Raw genomic sequence first — 20,502 nt, forward strand, 5'->3', positions numbered from 1 at the left:
ATTTCATCCCACCTTGAGCAAGAACAAGAGAGTATACTCATCTTTACTCTCATTGAGCATAAGGAAGCTCTTGAATGGTTGATACAGACCTCAAGGGAATTGACCATTCGATTTGTACTCATCACATTTATTTTGAGGATAATGCGAAGACCTTTCGGCAATCGCAATTTAGACTAAATTCAAACATGAAGGAAGTGGTTAAGGCTGGGGTTCTTAAACTATTGGATGTGGGTATCATATACCCAATATCCAATAGTCAATGGGTGAGTCCAACTCAGGAGGTTCCTAAGAAGTTTGGAATTACCATCATAGCCAATGCTAATAATGAACTTATGCCAACTAAAGTTACTACTAGTTGGAGAATGTGCATTGACTACAGAAAGTTGAATACCGTCACAAGAAAGGACCACTTCCCTTTGCCCTTCATTGATCAAATCTTGGAAAGGTTAGCTGCTCACTCGTACTGTCATTTCCATGACGGGTATTTGGGCTACAACCAGATAGAGATAGCTCCTGAAGATCAGGAAAAGACACCATTCACATGTCCTTTTGGTACCTTTGCATACCGAAGGATGCCATTCGGACTGTGTAATGCCCTCACCACTTTTTAATGATGTATGATGAGTATTTTTTTTGACATGGTCACTACAAAAAACAGGGCAAAGCTGATGACCCTGTGAAGCTTTCCCCGCCGGATTTTAATCTTCGGCAATGCCGACGGATTTTAGCGGTGCCCAAAAGGCAAAAATCCGTAAGGGAAACCACCTTTTTAATGGTGAACGTCCAATCACTAGTTTTTTCTCATTTTGTGGTCTACCCAATATTTATTCCAGGCTTATTTTTTAGGATCGATGACAAAATGATGTATAGAAATGGATGGACGATGTGGATGAAGCAAATCGGATCATGGTGGGCCCCATAGAGTCATACCAAGTCCAATGCTAAATTTACCGTTTTCATTGTATTGTTTTTAACTGTGAATTTTGTATTTGACGTAAAATAGTGGTGACTTGTACATAACAATAGTGGCTAAGATATAGAGTTATCTAGACCATCCAAATAATCGGTCTAGTTGTAAATGGTAAATATTTATATATTTTTATTATATAATACAATCTTAACCATCCAGAAACTGGTCCCATGCATGTATGACCGTTAATAGAGTTTGTGTTATTATTTAGTGAAAAACTCACATGATACGAATTTTAAAATGTTATCTTATTTGAAAAAGGATTTCCAAATCCATCGGGCACCTTTGCTCTTTTCCCTCTTTTCCTCTTTTCCCTCTTTCATCTTCCATCGAGAAATCCTGTTATCCTATGAATGGGTAGGATGCAGAGTTAGTTAGGGCCTGTTTGGATGCCTGTAAGTTGGGTAAGTGGGAAGTTACTTACAGGGAAGTCACTTACAAGTGGTGTTTGGGGGAGAAAAATCACTTGTAAGTAACTTACAACCTGTAAGTCACTTACAGGCAAATCTACCAAAAAATTGCAGGGGGATAGGGGTGGGAAGTCACTTCCCTGTAAGTCACTTACAGGCTCAACGGTCAGATTTTTAAAAAGAGGGGAAGAGGGAGAAATGCACTAACTCACCAAATCTCTCTCCGTCTCTGCAATCTCTCGCTGCAGTTACTGCCTTCCGTCTCTTCTCCTCCTAAAATGGTAGGGTTTCATCTACCCTTTTTTTCTCCTTTGAAAACGGGAGTGGTTTGACATTACTCTGTAAGGCACGCTGGCATCCAAACAGTCACTTATACGCACCTGTGTATTTTTTCACACGTGTCATGGGCCTCTAATCCGAACGGACCATGTGATGCAGCATCCCATGAAACCGTCAGGGACTGTGGCCTGTGGTTGGTGATCCCGTAGATCGTTTATCTGGTTGGTCTCATTGTGGCCTGTGGTTGGTGATCCTGTGATGTACTCGCAGTGTTCGTGAATCTCTTAGATTGCACAGGTAGAATGCAAGTAATTTAACGATGTACATCAGTGTTGGTGAATCTCTTAGATCCTGAGCATCAAACTCCTCATTAGAGAATGAGAAAAACTTTGATAATAGAGTGGGATTGATGATGCGCTGGCCCTTGGAAATTACATCAGATTGCATAGTTGGAATGCAAGTAATTTAATTATTAGATTTTCAATTAATGTTTTTAAGTTTATTCTCAATGCTTAAATTGAGTTATTACTCCATATTATAGATTTTTTGAATTTGTGGGCCCACTTTTATAGCCCACTTGATGATTGATTTAGCTCAATAATTATCTCAAATATTCATCTTGATGGGCTTAACAAAATAACATATTTGATCCCATGTTTTTTTATATGATTATAACATTTTAGAACGATTCCCCAATCTAAGCTATGCTCGATGTGAATATACAGCTTTCTACCTGTAAGTAACTTACAGGTTATCCAAACAGAAAAAGTAACTTACCCGTAAGTGACTTACAAATTACATCCAAACAGGTTACCTGTAAGTAACTTTCACCTGTAAGTCACTTACAGGTAAGTCACTTACAACTTAAAAGAACTTACAGGCATCCAAACAGGCCCTTAGGGAATCTTATGAATGGGTGGAATCTAAGATGGTTTTTCGAACGAATCCTCCGACCCCATGGCAATCTGTTTCGGCGGAGGGCATGGCCGAAGGAGTTCAGCCTTTCAATGGTTTTAGTTTGGAGCATGTAAAGGGAACAAAAGAAGGAGGTAGCATCTTTGATATTCATGGAAGAATACATACCTCTGTTGATTTATTAGCGGCCGGGAATTTGAAGAGAATCACTGTTCTTTTGAATGCAACAGTCCAAAATGTAATCTTCCATGATGGAGGTAAGTGCAAAAGATCGATAGGTGATCTTTGTGTTTTTTCTTCATGAACTTTTCTTGCTGAACTTTGCCAAATACATAGCATCATAGGTTGAGAAAAGTGATTTTGTATCAGTTGTCCATGCAGGTTGGGTGATCGTTGCCCTCTATCTGTTGGGCACAAATGCAGTTGGGTCATGGCCGAAAAATCATGGCAATTGAATAATCCTGAACACTGATTATAGAATTACTATTTTTTCCAGTTCAGAGTAGGATGTGCACAATCCTTGCTTAAACCATCTATTTGAATGCTTCGATCAATGATCAGGAATAGAGTTAATTTGGCCCATCAAATGATCGATGATTCTGATCATCAAAATAAAGGCTCATAGATTAAGCGTGGAGGATGAAATCTATCCATGACTTCACTGAGATATCCTTGTTAGACTGAAGGAAAGAGAGCTTGTTTTCTCTAACCATTGTGTTGGGATTTGTGCTGTGGAATCACACAGATATGGATCTAGGATAGGTGGTAAGCCATGGTGCAAAAATCATGCTGGTTTTGCAAGCTCTTTATATATATATATACATATATATATATATATATATATATATATATATATATATATATATTGCATGTAACAGGGATTTCCCAAAAGAAAAAGAAAAAAGAGAGGAGTATAATGGCTTTGATTGTCACATTTGAGTCCGATAGTTGTGCTAATGTGCAGTGTGGGATCCTTGCTGTTTTGAACAAGCAACAACTCGAGCATGGAATTGCAATTACGCATTGGTCATGATCACGAATTAAAATGATCCCACCTTCATTTAGGTCATATCCTTTATACTTAAATTGATTTATTGCGCTTCAGTTTAACTGAGCATCCAAATGTACCCCAAATCTAAAGGGCAAGCATGACTGCAAACATGTTTCACTAAATGATTTGGAATCAATTGCCCTTCATGCCTGTACGCATAAAGAGCTGCATAAAGTCTTTTGTTTCAGTACCAATTCAAACTTTGCTTTAATCATCAAGATGTGCATCTGATTCCTCATAGACTCATGATTTTTAATGCTAAAAGAGCCTTAAATTGTTGTCCTTTCTCTAGTCACTTTAATTATGATTACCATATCTCCACAGGAATCTTCCTGCTGGTTTCATGGAAATTAGGGAGTCAGCAGCAGAAGGAGCCACTAGGGAAACCTTGGAGGAAGCATGCGCTGAAGTGGAGGTTCTGATGGAGCCTGAGAGGAAAATGTGTGTGGGAAACAGAAGCTTGAGCAGCCTTTAATTGCCCTACTGATTGATGATTAAAACACTCATTTGGCACGATGTTTTCACTTCATTTTTATATATGTGAGTGTGAATGTAAGCACGTACCTTACTCCATGCCATTTACTCGTCTGTTTCAGGTGAGATTGATGTGGTAATTTTGATGGCACATTTCAGTAAATGCTAATGCTGCACAAAGATCGACTCATTTTTATGGCTTGTCCCAAAATTTTGGCACTTGCATGTAAGTTCATCTCCGGCTCATTTATATCTAATGGATGCAAACATTAAGATTTCAGTACTTCCGTTTGTTGAGATTATTTGTTGTTTATGTTACTATTGATACTGTTGTAGTTGAGCTATAAGAGAATTTTTCGATGTTAAAGATGGTTTCGTTGAGAGTCATTTGATTGCACATCATCAAAGCGATTGGTTAGATGATGATTTGTTTTCATTTAGTATGATCATGGTTCAGAATATCCGTATCGTATTGGTCAATACGGCTACATCAGATCTGTGTCGGCCTGATACAATGATTGTATAATGCCAATATAGCCATAAAGGCCAGAATTTTCTTTTCATTTTCATCATTTTATTTTTTAACCATGAAGGAAACTTAGAAAGACATTTTAGACTAGGCCTGCACCTATTTTGGAGATCAAAACAAAAGATTTTAGTGGGATTTGACGAGTCAAGTCAGTGGGCAATTGCAGGAAAAATTGGCAAAGGGTAAATCATCACCTTTTTTTTTGGTTTTCATATTTTGTTTCTTGTATTTCAATGTAGCGGAACTCGATCCATGAAATCAAGCTTATTTGTGTTTAAGTAGGGTCCATTTAGTTGACATTAAGCAGGTCAGGTCGACAGATGATTTTCTTATCAAAGAATGATCTGATACACTGTTCCATACATACAAGACAAAATGATAAATTCTTGAATTTCCTTTTTTTCTTCCACTTATATTTTTACACTATTTTTTGGTTTTTTTTTTTTTTTACTGACACAGCCCAATAATCTGCTACGGGTTGACACAAATATGACATGCCTGTGTTGTGTCAGTTTTCGGTCAGGCTAATATGCCCTATGATACCAATACTCAGTACCATGTGCATAATAAGGGGATTCTGTCTATGCTTAGGCATGTAGAGAAATTGAGTAGGAGCTAGTGGAGTGGTTGTGATGATTATTTGCTTATTTCTCTAATGAATTTATGAAATTAGTTTTTCTTTTATTGTAGAAGATTTTCTTTTTGCTTTATTTTCAGAACAATTGATAACTAATATATTATAGTGAAAGGGCATTCGGGTGCTTTTAAGCATGTTATATGTGAAGTTTGAGAGGGGAAAAAAAATCTTCTATTGGTAAAATCCTAAGCAGGGCGACATTAGATTGTGTGAGTTGTTTATGCATTCTGGCATGCTTGGGCTCAGTTTTTCCCAACCCCCTTGACAAGTTAGGCATAATGTGGCATTGTGAATGAAGCATGTGAGCCTGATGCCTATTATGGTGTTGAGCAAATGTTTCTAACAGAGGCCAAGACACGGAGTTGTCCCTTCGAGGCATGGATCCTTTCGAGTCCATTGCGATGTGGCTCCTGAGATTTTCATTTGACCTCTTTGGTTTCAGATATCCCTTCCAGTTTCATTACTACCCTAATCTGACTATTGAACCTTTTTCTTGAATGCGTGTCTTGTTTTGTACTTTAATGGAGTGGTTTCTGATGGTGGCTCTCTTGGGCTGCAGCCAAGGCAGATTGCTATATGGTTCCAGAACAGGAGAGAAAGGTGGGCTGTGCCGGGAGCCAGCGGAAGGTAATCACCATGTCTTCTTTGTTCATCCTGTCACGATATCGGTGCATCATTGTAACTTAGGGTGTGACTCAACACTCACCAAGTTGAGAAAAAATTAGGAAGATAGCAATTTCTTGACTCAGTGAGTTAGTTGAGTTCAGAACCTTCTCACAAAATCAGTATGGACTATGGAGCATGATTTTAAGACTCGGCAACGTGTACTGACTTGTTCAGTCCAGAGTAGATTCACAACTCAGCCGAGTCAGGGCCCTACATGAAGAGCCCTTTTCCATGAGTAATTTGTTTTTGCTTGAATGTGATGAAGCTTATCGATAGTTTACTATTGTGAAAATTTGTCTCTTTGTCGGAGCAAGCTTCTTTTGATAAGAAGCAATTTGTTACCTACATGCAAAGGTATATCAAGCTGTTGACTCCTAAGTTGGAGGGAGAGCATCAGGAACAATTTAAGAAGAACATTGAGGGAGCAACAAAGTTTCTACTTTCGAAGCTCAAGGACCTTCATTTGTAATTTCTTATCGATATCTCTTCGTTTTATATATTTTTTATTTATATTTTATTTATTAATTCTGGTTTTATAAACATCATGGAATTTGTGATTAGAAAACATAGATTTTTGTTCTGTTTTAGAAGCTTAATGATCTCTGGATTAAACTAATATTTGCATTTATTCATATTAAATTCTTATCTTGCAAATTGTTATGGATATGCTCTCTAGATTTGGTTGCAGGGTAGAGCAAGGGAAGCAGGAGAGATCAATAAAAGCTTGCTTACACTTGGTCGTGTCATTAATGCACTTGTTGAGCTTTCTGGTCATATTCCATACAGGTGTGAATCAGTGGCAGTTGATTGATTTCCAATTATTTTCTTGATAATGTGGGTGTGAGAAAATGATGATTTCCTTGGTACAACAGGGATAGCAAATTGACGAGGTTACTGAGGGATTCCCTGGGAGCAAAAACAAAGACATGCATAATTGCAACCATATCACCCTCCATACACTGCTCGGAAGAGACACTCGGCACTCTAGATTATGCACACCATGCAAAAAATATCAAGAATAAGCCAGAGGTCAGCAATGGGGACTGGTTAATGCCATTTGTCCACTATCTTTGAAGTCAAACATTATTTTGAAGGTTTTTTTTTTTTTAATATTTGCAGGTTAATCAGAAGATGATGAAATCAACATTGATCAAGGATCTTTATTCTGAAATTGATCATCTTAAACAAGGTTGCTAATGCCTACTATTTTGGATCTCAATTGTCAATTTAAGTGAAACAAGACTCGTGACATCAATTTCATCCTCCCGTCAAACAATTGGATGCTTAATGTCAATCTAATTATATTAAAATTTGCATCTGATGGAAACAATTGCTCATTATGTTTCTGTTTATCAACTCTTGTTAGGATTTAATTTTTCTAGTTATCGATGTCTTACATTTTACACTTGAATGTCTTCCTGTTGTTCAACTTCAGAAACTATCATCAGAATTTGATGCTGGGTTCTGGAACCGTTTGTTAAAGATGAGAATTGTCATCAAGTGCATGTGCCGATATGGCATACATGTGTGAGGTCCAAGTTCACCATTAGCTGGGCCACAATCATTGGATTGCCTGGCTCTAAAATTAGGCGGCATTGCTCCTCAAGTGGACCACTGGTTAGAAACAAAGCTCTAAATTACTGAGGAACCTGCATTTAAATAAACTGATGCTTTCTCATAGAATCATGTCTGGATGCAAGTATTATCCTTTTGATTGTTAGTTACAATTTGAATATTTAACAAGAATTCTTGGGTAGTGTGTTAAAAATCAAGAACTTGTATCTCTCAAAAAAAATCAAGAAGTTGTGTTTTTATGTTTGTTTTTATTCTTAAATAAATTAAACCTGGATGTGCAAGATTGTGGGTGTGAGGATTTCACATATGGCATTGGCATTTTGAAACTCTGTTGTTTGCGTTGCCTACCAAATAAACCATACACACTGTAACATCCCCCAATCTACTCGTGTGTTCAATACTTCTCAGCTTTTGTTATGCATTTTTTCTCTATGTTTAGATTCAAGTTTCTCTTTCAACTGATAACAAAATATGATTCACCTATCAACTCTATATAACTTAAGCTTCAAAAAGTTCATTACTGTTAGCATTACAACTATGTTTACAACTTCAATTGCTTTCTGGACTATAATTTTGTTTACAACTACTTGCTTCTTATCTCTTTTATTTTATTTTTTCCCTTTTCTTTTGCTACTAGTGCATCCTACCTTTATTATCCTCAGGTCCCAAATATCAGCCCGATCCAGAACTAAGTTGGGCCACAACATAGGGAACAAATTGGGTGGAAATGCTCACCCTTGATGTGCACCAATGCCCATCCGAGTTTCAAAATAGCCCGATTTTTTCCTTCATCCAGAGACCAGATGAAGGGTTTGAATGGCCTGGATAACATATACACAACTATCTTCCATGAATCTTTTTTTTTCTGATTTATTTTTTATTCTTATTGTGTTTTCAGAAGCAAATGACAGGGGAGCTGCAAAGGCCACTGAACAGCTGCAATCCGTAGGAATTTCTGGCTACGGTGATGGTGCAGCAGCAGCAGCAGTAGCTACTTCAGATATGCAGATATTTTACCTTGTGTTATTGGATTTGGTTTTCTGGTATTTCTTGGAAAACTATTTTGATATTTGTTTAAATCTTAAATTTATATTTTAAAAAAACTTCATGTGCACGATGCTTGTGTTAGGCGTAGACATATTGACAGGTGTTGGCACAGTGTTGGTAAGTCATAATGCTGTCATTCAATCGATTCCTGAAAATTATTTTAGTTTTAGATTCTAATATTCAAAGGAGTCAATGCATTCTTTTTTAAATATGATTCAAATTTATTGCCCTGAATGTCATCTGGATCTTATTTAAGAAGTCAATTTATTAGCATTTGGAAGCAAGGCAATGACATACAATTGAATGAACAGTTTTTCCAATTTATGTACTTGCTAGCTACTTCAACAACGACAACCTATTCCAATTTATTAGCATTTATGTACTTGCCAGCTACTTCAACAATGACATGTGCGCGGGCTTGTCTTCCTAGACAACGTCAGTTTAGGTTCCACCAGATCCTCCCTTGTGAAGCTGTAGAGTTTTTTTTTTTTTTTAGTTTCCTTTCCTGTTTTTCTTTTCCTTGGCAGCCGTCCTGGCCGCCCTTACGATAGACACCCCTGTTCCCTTTTTGTTCCATGGGCCGCCTGAAGGCATCTTGTAAGTTGTATAGCTTTTCTATCAATGATATGGTTCCTTTAAAAAAAATACCATTTAAGTTGCTATAAATAAATTAATTAATTAAAAAATAACTATCGGGTAAAATTACAGACAAGCTTTTCAGCTCCGAAATGGTGAATTTGCTAATTTTATTTTATTTTTTTGTCTATCTCGACCAAACTGCTGATTTCTTTGGCATATATACTAAAACAGTCCTTTTTCTAGTCATTTTGCCTAGATCATTATTGATGTCTGCAAACAACGTTGTATAGCCCAGTATACAACTAATCTTAGGGATGAGATTCTACTACATTTTCTTTCTCGGGGTTTGCTAAATTTTCTATTAAAATCTTGTATCGGACAATATAGGAAATGGTGGTGGCAGGTGGGATAGACAGGCATCTGTTGTATGGAATGTGGAGTCCATTATGACCCTATTTTGATGATTGGCTGAGGTCTTGAATCATTTTATCAATCTACCTTTTAAAAGTCAACCCTGAATTGTTGAGACAAGGCTATCAGTAATTTACCATCCATTAAGCTGTGTAAATATTACTCATATATCATACATATATATGTAACTTACAACAACCACTCAACTGTATGTGCATAGTTCAGCCACATTTCGGTTATGTACTAACAAGTTTCTTCTCTTTAGTCAACAAACAGTACAATCTAGAATGCCAAAAAACATAATGGATCCCCATCCACAACGGAATGGACCATTTGGATGGTTGGGATTGCTTGATCGGTGTGATTATAGAGATGCTCCATCCACAATGGAATGGACCATTTGGATGGTCTAATAGCTGTACATCACTGTCACATATGAGGATTGATGAACCATTACCAATATTTATACTGTGAAAAACTAACAGAGAGTATGCTTATATATTTATTAATGAAAAATATGACAGGGGAAGCAGGTAACATGAAATAATGGGTAAAAACATTCACTGATGATAAGCGTTACTGATTGCAGCCTGTTCACAAATGGATGGTTTGTCACATTTATTTTTCATGCCTACATAATGGGATACCAAAGGTCATATGTTTTTCACTCATATTACATGCACAATAAGCTTGAGCTTATGTAGAATATTTTAGGGTGCATTTGGAATTTCCTGTTCTCACACATGATTCACTATCATCAAAACACATGTGAGGTATGTTTAGTGTCTCCCAGTACATACTCTTCTCTGATTTGGGTGAAAAAGCAAGAAAAAGGAAGCCAGCTTCTTGCAAGTTCTGTTTTCGATGCCTTCCCAACTGCTAATTGCAAGTTTGCTCAAAAGTCCCTCAGAAACACAAGTTGTTGCTATATCCAAATGCAAGTATTGATGCTTTTATCATAATTTTTTAAACGTACATGTTATACTAAAGAAATGTATATTTGTATTGTAGCATAGCTTATTAAAAAATAACTGTACAGATGTATTTGTGCAATATTGGTTCTTTTTGTTGCTAATTTTGATACTCGTTTCACATATTTGCATCTTGATTTTTGCTTCTTGTTGCCTTTAAAAGTTTTTGGTATGCCATGCATGTGCTTTTCTATTGTGTAGACTTACCTTCTCAAAGTTTTTGGTATGCCATGCATGCATTGATCTTAACAGTATGGTCGTCATGCACATAGACAGAAAATGCTTGCAATCAATGTTTACGAGTACTAGGTGGCCTATTAATGAAAACAATGTCTCCATCCATAATACGCCTGTTTATGATTTGACCAACTTTCAAATATGTATGTCCTTTTGAACCTTCCCTAATTGCATAAGTGGCTAAACCATCTCTATATGTTACACATAATTTGTCATCCACTAGTTTTTGTAAATGATCCATGTTGTATGTCATGACCTTCTCTTCAAATGTGATCTTTTGAGCAAGTTCTAATGGTAAACCGATTTCATGAATCCAATCCTTGAAAAAGGTGGGAATCACCGAGAAGGTGAATTGTCATGAAATCAACTGATATCTGTTATTGGGTGAGCCACACCTATACACTAAGTCATACCATCAGCTGTCTATTGATTTAGATGTCTTGCCGGATGAGTGGGTCAGCCTTATTTTCCCACCAGGTGATCATCATGGTATGGCCCACCTTATTATCCTACATATGTGATGCATTAGCGGAAAATAAGGGGCTGTGTTGAAAGTTCTCATAGGCTTTTTGTGATTATTTTTTATTGAATCTAAGTATTTTAATTCAATTACAATAATGCATCCAAACAAGGCCTGGTGATTTACCCTTCTCTGTTTCCTCATGCTGTTTCTACTGTACTCTCCCCCACCCATGTATCCTGTGGCGTTAGACTCCTTCCTTAGTATTGCTTATTTTAGAAAATGATGGTGACTCATCCTTCTCACATGTGGCACTGATGTGCAGTTATCAGGCCGTCCAAATTATGGGGCCAATTGTAGATGGTATTGCATATTCATTGAGAGTTAAGAGAAAGCATGGGAAATACCTTGTATTTATTGTGAATAGACCATTGAAGAATATGTGCCACATTTTTATACTACTTTTTTCTAGGCGCAACATGTTTGTCTTTGTATTTTTATAATTTTTTTTTTCTTTTTTCCTTTTGGTCTTCCGCATTCAACATCTGTGGAGATTTAGGAGACTATGGTAGGATTTTGTCTACTCTTTTTCTTTTTTCAAAAAACCTTTTCTCTTTGGGGTATTGCATGCCTTTGAAGATTGAGTGGAAACAAGAGTTAGACATTGTACTCCTAATAGGGTGCATATCTGTTTTGGTTGTTGGATAGCTGATTAGAATAATAACAGACATCTATGCTCCCCCCCCCCCCACACACACACACACAAAGGAAAAATAAAATAAAATAAATATAAAAAGTTTAGCAGATTTTATGATTTTGTTCCTAATTCTTCCCATGAAATTGCCTCTATCACAGATTTCAGGTCCTTTCCGTGGCTGTCTATAACCACTACAAAAGGATCTATCACGCATCTGTACAGAAAGGGTTGGGTCTTGTGAACCCACCCATCTACTCTATTCTCCACCTCCACTCTTCATAACACGTTGTGTTTCATATCCACATTGCATGGTTCTGTCCCTCGAGTTGGCATCCATTTGCAAGCAGTTAAAACGTGTTTCTTGGCGATGTAATCCAGAATATGTTGATAAGATATGTTGGTTCCTGTTCCAGGACTAAGGGAGATTTGGGAAGTCCCAAGGCAGAAACTGAGGATGATGATTCGGTGGAGCTAGAGAAAAACAATGTATTGTTGATGGGTCCAACTGGCTCAGGTATGGCCTCTGCTTTATAAAGGCATGGAAGTGTTGGTTGTCTGTTAATTCATTATCTGTCACATTATTCTTGGTTCTTTCCTTAAGTATCTGTGGAATTTTCTGCAATTTCTAAGATCATATTGCCAACATTTAGTTCCCCATCTTTGATTTTCTTAGGAATTACATTTTCCGAATGCAAATCAGAGCGGACTCTTACATATTTAGCTAATGGGATTGTCTTTGAAGTTCAAAGCATACAACTTAAGATGTTTTGTGTTGTTTCTAAGATCAAGTTGCCGATGTATGCTATTTTTATAGGCATTGCGGTTTTAAACAAAAATTTGAGCAAAATTGTTGTTTTTGGGTAATTGAGACTGTTTTGAAGTTGAATGCAGGTGGTTTTATGGTTGTGTGCTGGATTTTAGTTTTTATTTCTTTTACTAGTAGGTATTGCACATGCAACGCACATAGAGAGGCATCTAGACATCCAAGTTACCTAAATAACCTTTTATATGTTTGAAATCGCTTCCATCTTTCAAAAAAAAAAAAAGTTCGAAATTACTTCCAAGTGTCCTTTTAAAACATAAAGTTAATGACCCTCCAAAGATTAATGGCGTGGGTGTAATTCTCCTTATCTACTCGGTCTCTATATTGTAGAGACCAAGCTCTTAATCTTTGATTTTCTAAGAATGTCTATGACTTTAGGCATTAATGCTGTTTTAGGGTTCAGATTGCCATTATAGATCTCTTGATCTTGGATATCCATAGATTGGTCAAAATTTTCCATATACCAATGATTATTTTGAGCCATGATCTTGAATATGCATGTATTTAAGATGTTATCTGGACAGGAAAGTTGTTCTTTTCCTCCAGATCTTTAATACACATAGACTATTTTTATTTTTATTTTTAAATTTCTAATTGAATGTGTTCACAGTTACAAATGCGTCATCTCTTTCTTACCTGTTATGGTGCTTGCTCCTCAGGAGGAGAAATGAATTATGGATATGGCCCAAGTACTTTCAGGCTCTTGTAAATGAAAGCAGCTACTCCTAAGGTATCTTCTTCTAAGAGAAAATCCAAGGATGGAGATGAAGATGGTTCAGAGAAGAGAATCAAAGAAGAAAAAGGATCCTAATACACCAAAGAGAGCTATGTCTGCTTTCATGTTCTTCTCACAAGTCGAAAGAGATGCAAGTTATTTTTGGTATGCCATGCTGGTTTTTGTTTCTTGTTGCCTTTAAAAGTTTTTGGTATGCTATGCATGTGCTTTTCTATTGTGTAGACTTGCCTTCTTAAATAGGTTGTTTCGTTCAGAGCTTTAGAGAAATGGGTATTTCTAGAAATGGATGTGCATTGATCAACGCACACATCCATTTCTAAATATACCCATTTCTCTAAAGCCCTGAACGAACCAACCTATTTGAGAAGGTAAGTCTACACAATAGAAAAGCAAGAAATATATCATCTAAATTCAATGAAAATCATTTTAAAATTTATAACAATCGCCGATGGCTAAAAACCGTCCAAAACTCCAATGGTTTTGGTCTTCAAACTTTACGTCGAAAACCCAGATGGTTTTAACAGTCGAATTGCCGACGGTTTTGGCCATCGCCCTTACCGTCGAAAATACCGATAGTTGTAGCTGTCGACAACGCTGACGGTTTTAATCTGTCGGCGAGCAACGCCAACGCACCCTTTCCTGACGGACCTTACGACGGCTAAAATCCGTCGGGGAAGGTCATTGCTGAGGTTTTTAACCGTCAGCGTTGCCATATTTTTTAGTAGTGGGTGGGGCAATATCTAAAGGTTTTCATGGATGACTTCTGTCTTTAATCCATCTTTCAGCGATTGCTTAGAGAATATTAAATGTATTAAATGTGTGTTGAAAAGATGTGAAGAAAAAGAATTTGGTACTCAATTGGGAAAAGTGTCATTTCATGGTTCGTAAGGGAATTGTCAAAGGGATTAAAGTAAATAAGGCTAAAATGGATCTTATCTCTAGCTTATCTCCACCCAAGAACATACAAGATGTGCGATCCTTCTTAGGACACGCCGACTTTAATAGGAGATTCATAAAGGACTTTAGTCATCTCTCTAATTCTTTATGTAATCTACTTCAAAAAGATGCACCATTCAAGTGGACTGAGCAATATCAGGAAGCTTTTACTAAACTTAAGGGCATGTTAACCATTGCACATATCATGCAGCTATCCGATTGGAGCATTCCTTTTGAACTTATGTGCGACACGTCTGACTATGCTCTCAGGGAAGTTTTAGGTAGGAGCAAATAAAAGAAGCCCTATGTTATTCATTACGCAATTAGAACTCTAAATCCTGACCAAGTGAATTACTCGACTACAGAAGAGGAACACTTAGCCGTAGTGTTTGCTTTGGATAAATTTAAGTCCTATTTGATCGGATCCAAGATCATCATTTACACAGATCATGCGGCGCTCAAGTATCTTCTTTCTAAGAATGATGTTAAGCCCCACCTGATTAAATGGATCCTCTAACTTTAAGAATTTAATTTAGAAATAAAAGATAAAAAGGAAGTAGAGAACGTAGTGGCTGACCATCTTTTTTGCCTTGATCTCCCTAATTCCCTTGAGATGACGCATATCAATGACATATTCCCTAACGAAGAACTGTTCAAAGTCTCTCATTCACCTTGGTTTGCTAATATTGCTAATTATCTTGCCATAGGTTTCACGCCAACACATTGGACTGCATAAGATAAGAAAAAATTCTTCATAGAGGTGCGAGTTCTTCTGGGATGATCCGTATTTGTTTAAATATTGCCTAAACCAAATCTTAAGGAGATGTGTTCCAGATAATAAACACCAAAGTGCCATCTCCTTCTATCACTCTCAGGCCTGTGGTGGTCACTTTTCTCCTAAAAAGATCATGGCCAAAATTCTATAGTGTCGCTTTTACTAGCCCATTATGTTCAGGGACACTCATAAGTTTTAGCATTTTCAGAAATTAGGAGCATTGTCTCGTCAAAATATGATGCCCTTGAACCTCATTCTTATCATAGAAGCATTTGATTGCTGGGGCATCGATTTCATGGGATCATTCCCTCAATCCTTTGAAAATCTATATATTTTGCTAGCAGTAGACTATGTCACTAAATAAGTCAAAGCGATTCCATGCCGGAATAATGACCATCAAATGGTCATTGAATTCTTAAAAGAAAACATCCTTTTCTAGTTCGGAACGCCTCGAGCCATCATTAGTGACGGGAGCTCACACTTTTGTAATAGGCCATTTGAGAATTTAATGAAAAAATATGGCATCTCCCACAAAGTGAGCACTCTATACCACCCACAAACAAGTTGAAAAGCTAAGATTTTTAATAAGAAAATTAAACACATCTTAGAAAAGACAGTTAACCGTAACCATAAGGATTGGTCACTCCGATTGACCAATGCTTTATGGGCTTACCATACCGCATTCAAAACCCCTATTGGAATGTCTCCCTTTCGACTTGTCTATGGAAAAGCTTGCCACTTGCCTGTGAAGTTAGAGCATAGAGCCTACTGGGCAATTAAAAATCTTAATTTCAATTTGGACAATGCTGTCTTAGTACGTAAACTTCAGTTGAATGAACTCGAAGAAATTCAGAATGATGCATATGAGAACTCGAGAATTTATAAGGACAGGATGAAGGCATTTCATGACTAACACATTCTTCAAAAATCATTCACACTAGGTTAGAAGGTCCTCTTATATAATTCTCGATTACATCTCTTTCCGGGTAAGCTCCGATCTCGCTGGACTGGCCCTTTTACTGTTATCAATGTTTATCCTCATGGAGCTGTTGAGATTTGGAATCCAAATAATGGCAATGAGTTTAAAGTAAATGGACATCGATTAAAGCAATTTGTCGAGCAATTTGATTCAGAGGACATTTCCATACCTCGGAATGATCTTGTTTATCAGGATTGATCTTGTGAGACCCATATCCTAGCCGTACCATTCCGTAGGCTTCCGCGGTCCTCCCGGTCGAGTTCCGGCGACCCGTGATCTGTTATCAGCATTTACGCATGACCCTAAGTCGTGTCTTGTATTCTAGAGTTGGCTTAACCCAAGACTTGTACCCTTGTGACCGCGTCTCGCTCGCCGAGGGGATGCCCGAGCCAAGAGATGTGGGCCAGCGTTCAGTTCGAAGAAAATACCGCACGTTGCAATCCTAAGAGAATGTCTCATCAATCACATCAATCAAGTACACATCACTCTCATTACTCACACCCATCCCCAAGTACAACCACCCATCTCCAAAGTCAACTCTCTCTCTTACACAAGTACTCCCATCACTCACATCTCCCATTTCTCTCATCTCTCTTATCTCTCTCATCTCTCCCATTCTCCCAAGCAACTCCAACGTCCCAACCTCCATGAGAGAAGCTTTGTATGGCCCACTCCCTATCACTCAATCTAACCCTTCAAAGCCAATCTCAACCATTAAAATCCACCCCTTGGAGCTCTAGATCGCATCGGTGGAAAGAGGAGTCAGAGAAGATCAAAGGTGGGTGATTTTTGTATAATTTTGATGATTAAAGGGCCCACTTATTGTGGGACCCACTCGATGAATGCATTGTATAAGAGAGGGGCCCATAGTGGCGAGGTCCCTCCGCTATTTTGGTCCTCTATCTCTCTCTCTACCTTTTGTTATGGTGTTGATGATAGTGGGGTGTGGCCCACCTGATGTGTGTGTGTGTGTGGCCCACCTGATCCAGTTGGTGGAGCCCACATTGTTATCCATGGCGGGACAGACCCGGATGGAAGAAATCACAAATAACAGCTTGATCCAAACCGTGGTGGCCCATCCTCATGGCACCACATGATGTATGTGCCTTATTTACACCGTCCAGCCATGGAGCCCGCCCACGTGGAACCCACCGTGATGTTTATGCCATCCACACCGTCCAGATCTCTAGACGGTGGGCCCCTTGTAAGGTATGAAAATCAAACCGTCCAGATCGTCCATCTGGACGCTGGACTACATGAAATACTATATATTATATAATATATATATATATAATATAATATAATATAATATAATATAATTTAATATAATATATATAAAATGATGATAGCTGATGGCCCCACGTGGGACCCACCTCTGTAGAAGAGGCTTACCTGGTGTACGTCAGCAACCTTGTGGATCCATCATGTATGTGCTTTTATCCCACACGTGGTGCACATGCCTGAAATCCAGGCTGTGCAGATTACTTGGGTCATGCCATGATGCATATGTTAGGTCCACACCGTCCAGATGGCTAGACGATGGGCCATACCATTGATGTATGTGCTTTATACACACCATCCATCTGCCGGGCCCACCTTGATGGATGTGTTTCATCCAACCATCCATCTGTTAGGTCACATCAGCGGCATAGCTGCTGTATTCATGACGTCAGCAAGCTCTGTGGGTTGTCCACACGTGGGATGTGGACCCCACAATGATGTATGTGTATCATCTCACCATCTAGACCTTAGACGGTGGGATGAAGCTAATGTATTGACGTCTACAAGTTCTTTGGGTCCTGTATGATGTATGTATATCATGTCGTCCATCTGACGGGCTATATAGGGTGCACCGTGATGCATTTGTGATCCACACCGTCCATCTATCAAGTGAACCACACTGCATAAACAGTGGAAGATTGAACGTCTACCTTTGAAACCCATTCGGGATCAATACGAAATTTGTTTTCCCTCTAATTCAGGTCTATGCGACCTTATGATCAGATTGGATGGAAAATAATATTATAAGTGGGTTCTACCTTGATGATATGACATGTTTGAGGCCCACATGATGCGGCCCGATTTGGTGTATTTGAGGCCCACATGATGCGGCCCAATTTGATGTGTTTGAGGCCCACATGATGCAGCCCAATTTGATGTGTTTGAGGCCCACATGATGCGGCCCGATTTAGATGTATTTGAGGCCCACATGATGCAGCCTGATTTGGATGTATTTAAGGCCCACGTGATGTGGCCCGATTTGGATGTATTTGAGGCCCACATGATGGGGCCCGATTTGATGTATTTAGGGCCCATGTATTGCGACCCATTTGATGTATATGAGGCATATTGGTGTGGCCCGTTGATGTGGCTTATTTAATGTATATGCGGCCCATTGATGCGGCCTGCTTGACATGTATTAAGCCCATTGATGCGGCCCACTCGATGTATACGAGGCCCATTATGATATATTTGAGGCCCATGGGTTGTGGCCTATTGTAATGTATTGAAGCCTATGGGTTAGGGCCCATAGTGATGCATTGGGGGCTCATTGTTACGGCCCATGTGTTGCGCCCCATTATAATGTATTTGTGGTCCAGGTATAAGGCCCATTGTGATGTATATGCGGCCTAGATATCAGGCCCAACGTGATGTTTATATGACCCATGAATGAGGCCTATCGTGATGTATATTAAGCCCTTTGTGTGAGGCCCATTATGTTGTGTATAGGGCCCTTGCGTGAGGCCATGGGCCCACCATACGTTTGGCTCTATGTGGGCCACTCCTTGGGAGCAATGATGGTTAAATGTCCACATTGATGGGCGATGATGGTTAAATGTCCACATTGTGACCTTTCCTTAGGCCCTTTATTATGCCGATTCTGATTGTTGAGGCCGATTCCGATTGTTGATACTGATTCCGATTATCGAGGCCAATTCCGATTGTTGATATTCCGATTGTCAATACCAATTCCAATTATCGAAGCTGATTCTATTTGTTGAGGCAGATTATCGAGGTCGATTCCGATTGTCGAGGCCAAGTATCGAGGCCGATTCCGATTGTCGATACCGATTCCGATTGTCGAGGGCAATTCTAATTATTGGGGTCGATTCCGATTGTCGATACCGATTCCGATTATCGAGGCTGATTCTGTTTGTTGAGGCCGATTTCAATTGTCGATACCGATTTCGATTGTCGAAGCCGATTCCGATTGTCGATACCGATTCTGATTGTTGAGGCCGATTCCGATTGTTGAGGCCGATTGTATAGGTCGATTGTCGAGGTCAATTATTAAGGTTGATTCCAATTGTCGAGGCCCAATGTGATGTATATGCAGCCTGTATTTGAGGCCCATTGTGATGTGTATTCAGCCTGTGTTTAAGGCCCAATATGATGTATATGAGACCTATGTGATGAGGCCCATTGTGATTATTTGAGGGTCAGGCGATGGAGTCCATTATGATGTATGTTAGGCCCATGTGAAAGGCCCATCGTGATGTGTATTAAGCTCTTGAGTGAGGCCCTTGGTGTTGTATATTTGTCCCTTATGTGAGGCCATGGGTCCACTATATGTTGGGCTCTATGTGGGCCATTCCTTGGGGGCAATGTTGATTAAATGTCCACATTATCGAGGTCGATTGTTGATGCCAATTATTGATACCGATTATGAGTATGTGACAGCATAGCATCATGATACATGCCCATACGTATCATCTGCATGTTTGTTATGAGATATGATTGACCATTGCATATGTCATAGTGCCGGTGATTTATGGGACTCCCTGATAGGGGGAGTTATCCCACATCAGCACACGGTATGTACAAGATTGATGCATGATTGGAGTGCATGATTCATGCATCTTGTATTGTGTGTTTTGATTACTGTATGCCTTAACGACATCAAGGTCGTAGCCTCCATATGCATATCGTGGATGGCTAGATGGGACATCGAAAATATATTATTAGCATCGAGCTGCCATAGATGGTCGTAAGTGAAAATTCCTAAACCTCCGAGGCAAGGAGACGCCCCAACGTCGAGACCGAGTGGATATATGAGCGCATGAGGGCCGTATACCGGTAGGCTGCGTCTCCCACTATGTCGTGGTCGGTTGAGAGGGGGTGTGGCCTTACCCACCCATGGGTAGGGGGCATAGCTAGGCTGAGTTTGACCAGCTTATGATTTGGTCTGCTGTCGACGTGCCGGGTAGATATTGGCTGACTACTGGCTAGGCGGATAGTGAGGTCTCTTCCACTTGCATGGTTGCGCGTCCAATAGGTAGCGATTAAATGTAGAGTGTACTAGACCCTAGTGATGATCCCAGAGATGTACAGTACTGATTTATAG

The 20,502-nt window shown here is 39.0% G+C and overlaps 2 protein-coding genes across 2 annotated transcripts; both read left to right on the plus strand.

The window, feature by feature from the left end:
* Positions 1-2,561: 2,561 nt before the first annotated feature.
* Positions 2,562-3,127, plus strand: LOC131220414 (protein HOTHEAD-like). Its single transcript, XM_058215333.1, has 2 exons — positions 2,562-2,831; positions 2,956-3,127. Exons 1-2 carry the CDS (start codon positions 2,588-2,590, stop codon positions 3,027-3,029), a joined length of 318 nt encoding a protein of 105 aa, XP_058071316.1. The 5' UTR covers positions 2,562-2,587; the 3' UTR covers positions 3,030-3,127.
* A 358-nt stretch (positions 3,128-3,485) lies between these two features.
* On the plus strand, positions 3,486-13,655 carry LOC131219986 (uncharacterized). The gene is made up of 13 exons (XM_058214966.1): positions 3,486-3,639; positions 3,950-4,066; positions 4,222-4,325; positions 5,825-5,892; positions 6,246-6,396; positions 6,625-6,717; positions 6,804-6,960; positions 7,051-7,120; positions 8,405-8,578; positions 9,081-9,150; positions 12,067-12,135; positions 12,322-12,422; positions 13,342-13,655. Exons 5-13 carry the CDS (start codon positions 6,278-6,280, stop codon positions 13,458-13,460), a joined length of 972 nt encoding a protein of 323 aa, XP_058070949.1. The 5' UTR covers positions 3,486-3,639; positions 3,950-4,066; positions 4,222-4,325; positions 5,825-5,892; positions 6,246-6,277; the 3' UTR covers positions 13,461-13,655.
* The last annotated feature ends 6,847 nt before the right edge of the window (positions 13,656-20,502 follow it).

The sequence above is a fragment of the Magnolia sinica genome, chromosome 12, assembly GCF_029962835.1.
Source record: "Magnolia sinica isolate HGM2019 chromosome 12, MsV1, whole genome shotgun sequence".
In the NCBI taxonomy this organism is placed as follows: Eukaryota; Viridiplantae; Streptophyta; class Magnoliopsida; order Magnoliales; family Magnoliaceae; genus Magnolia; species Magnolia sinica.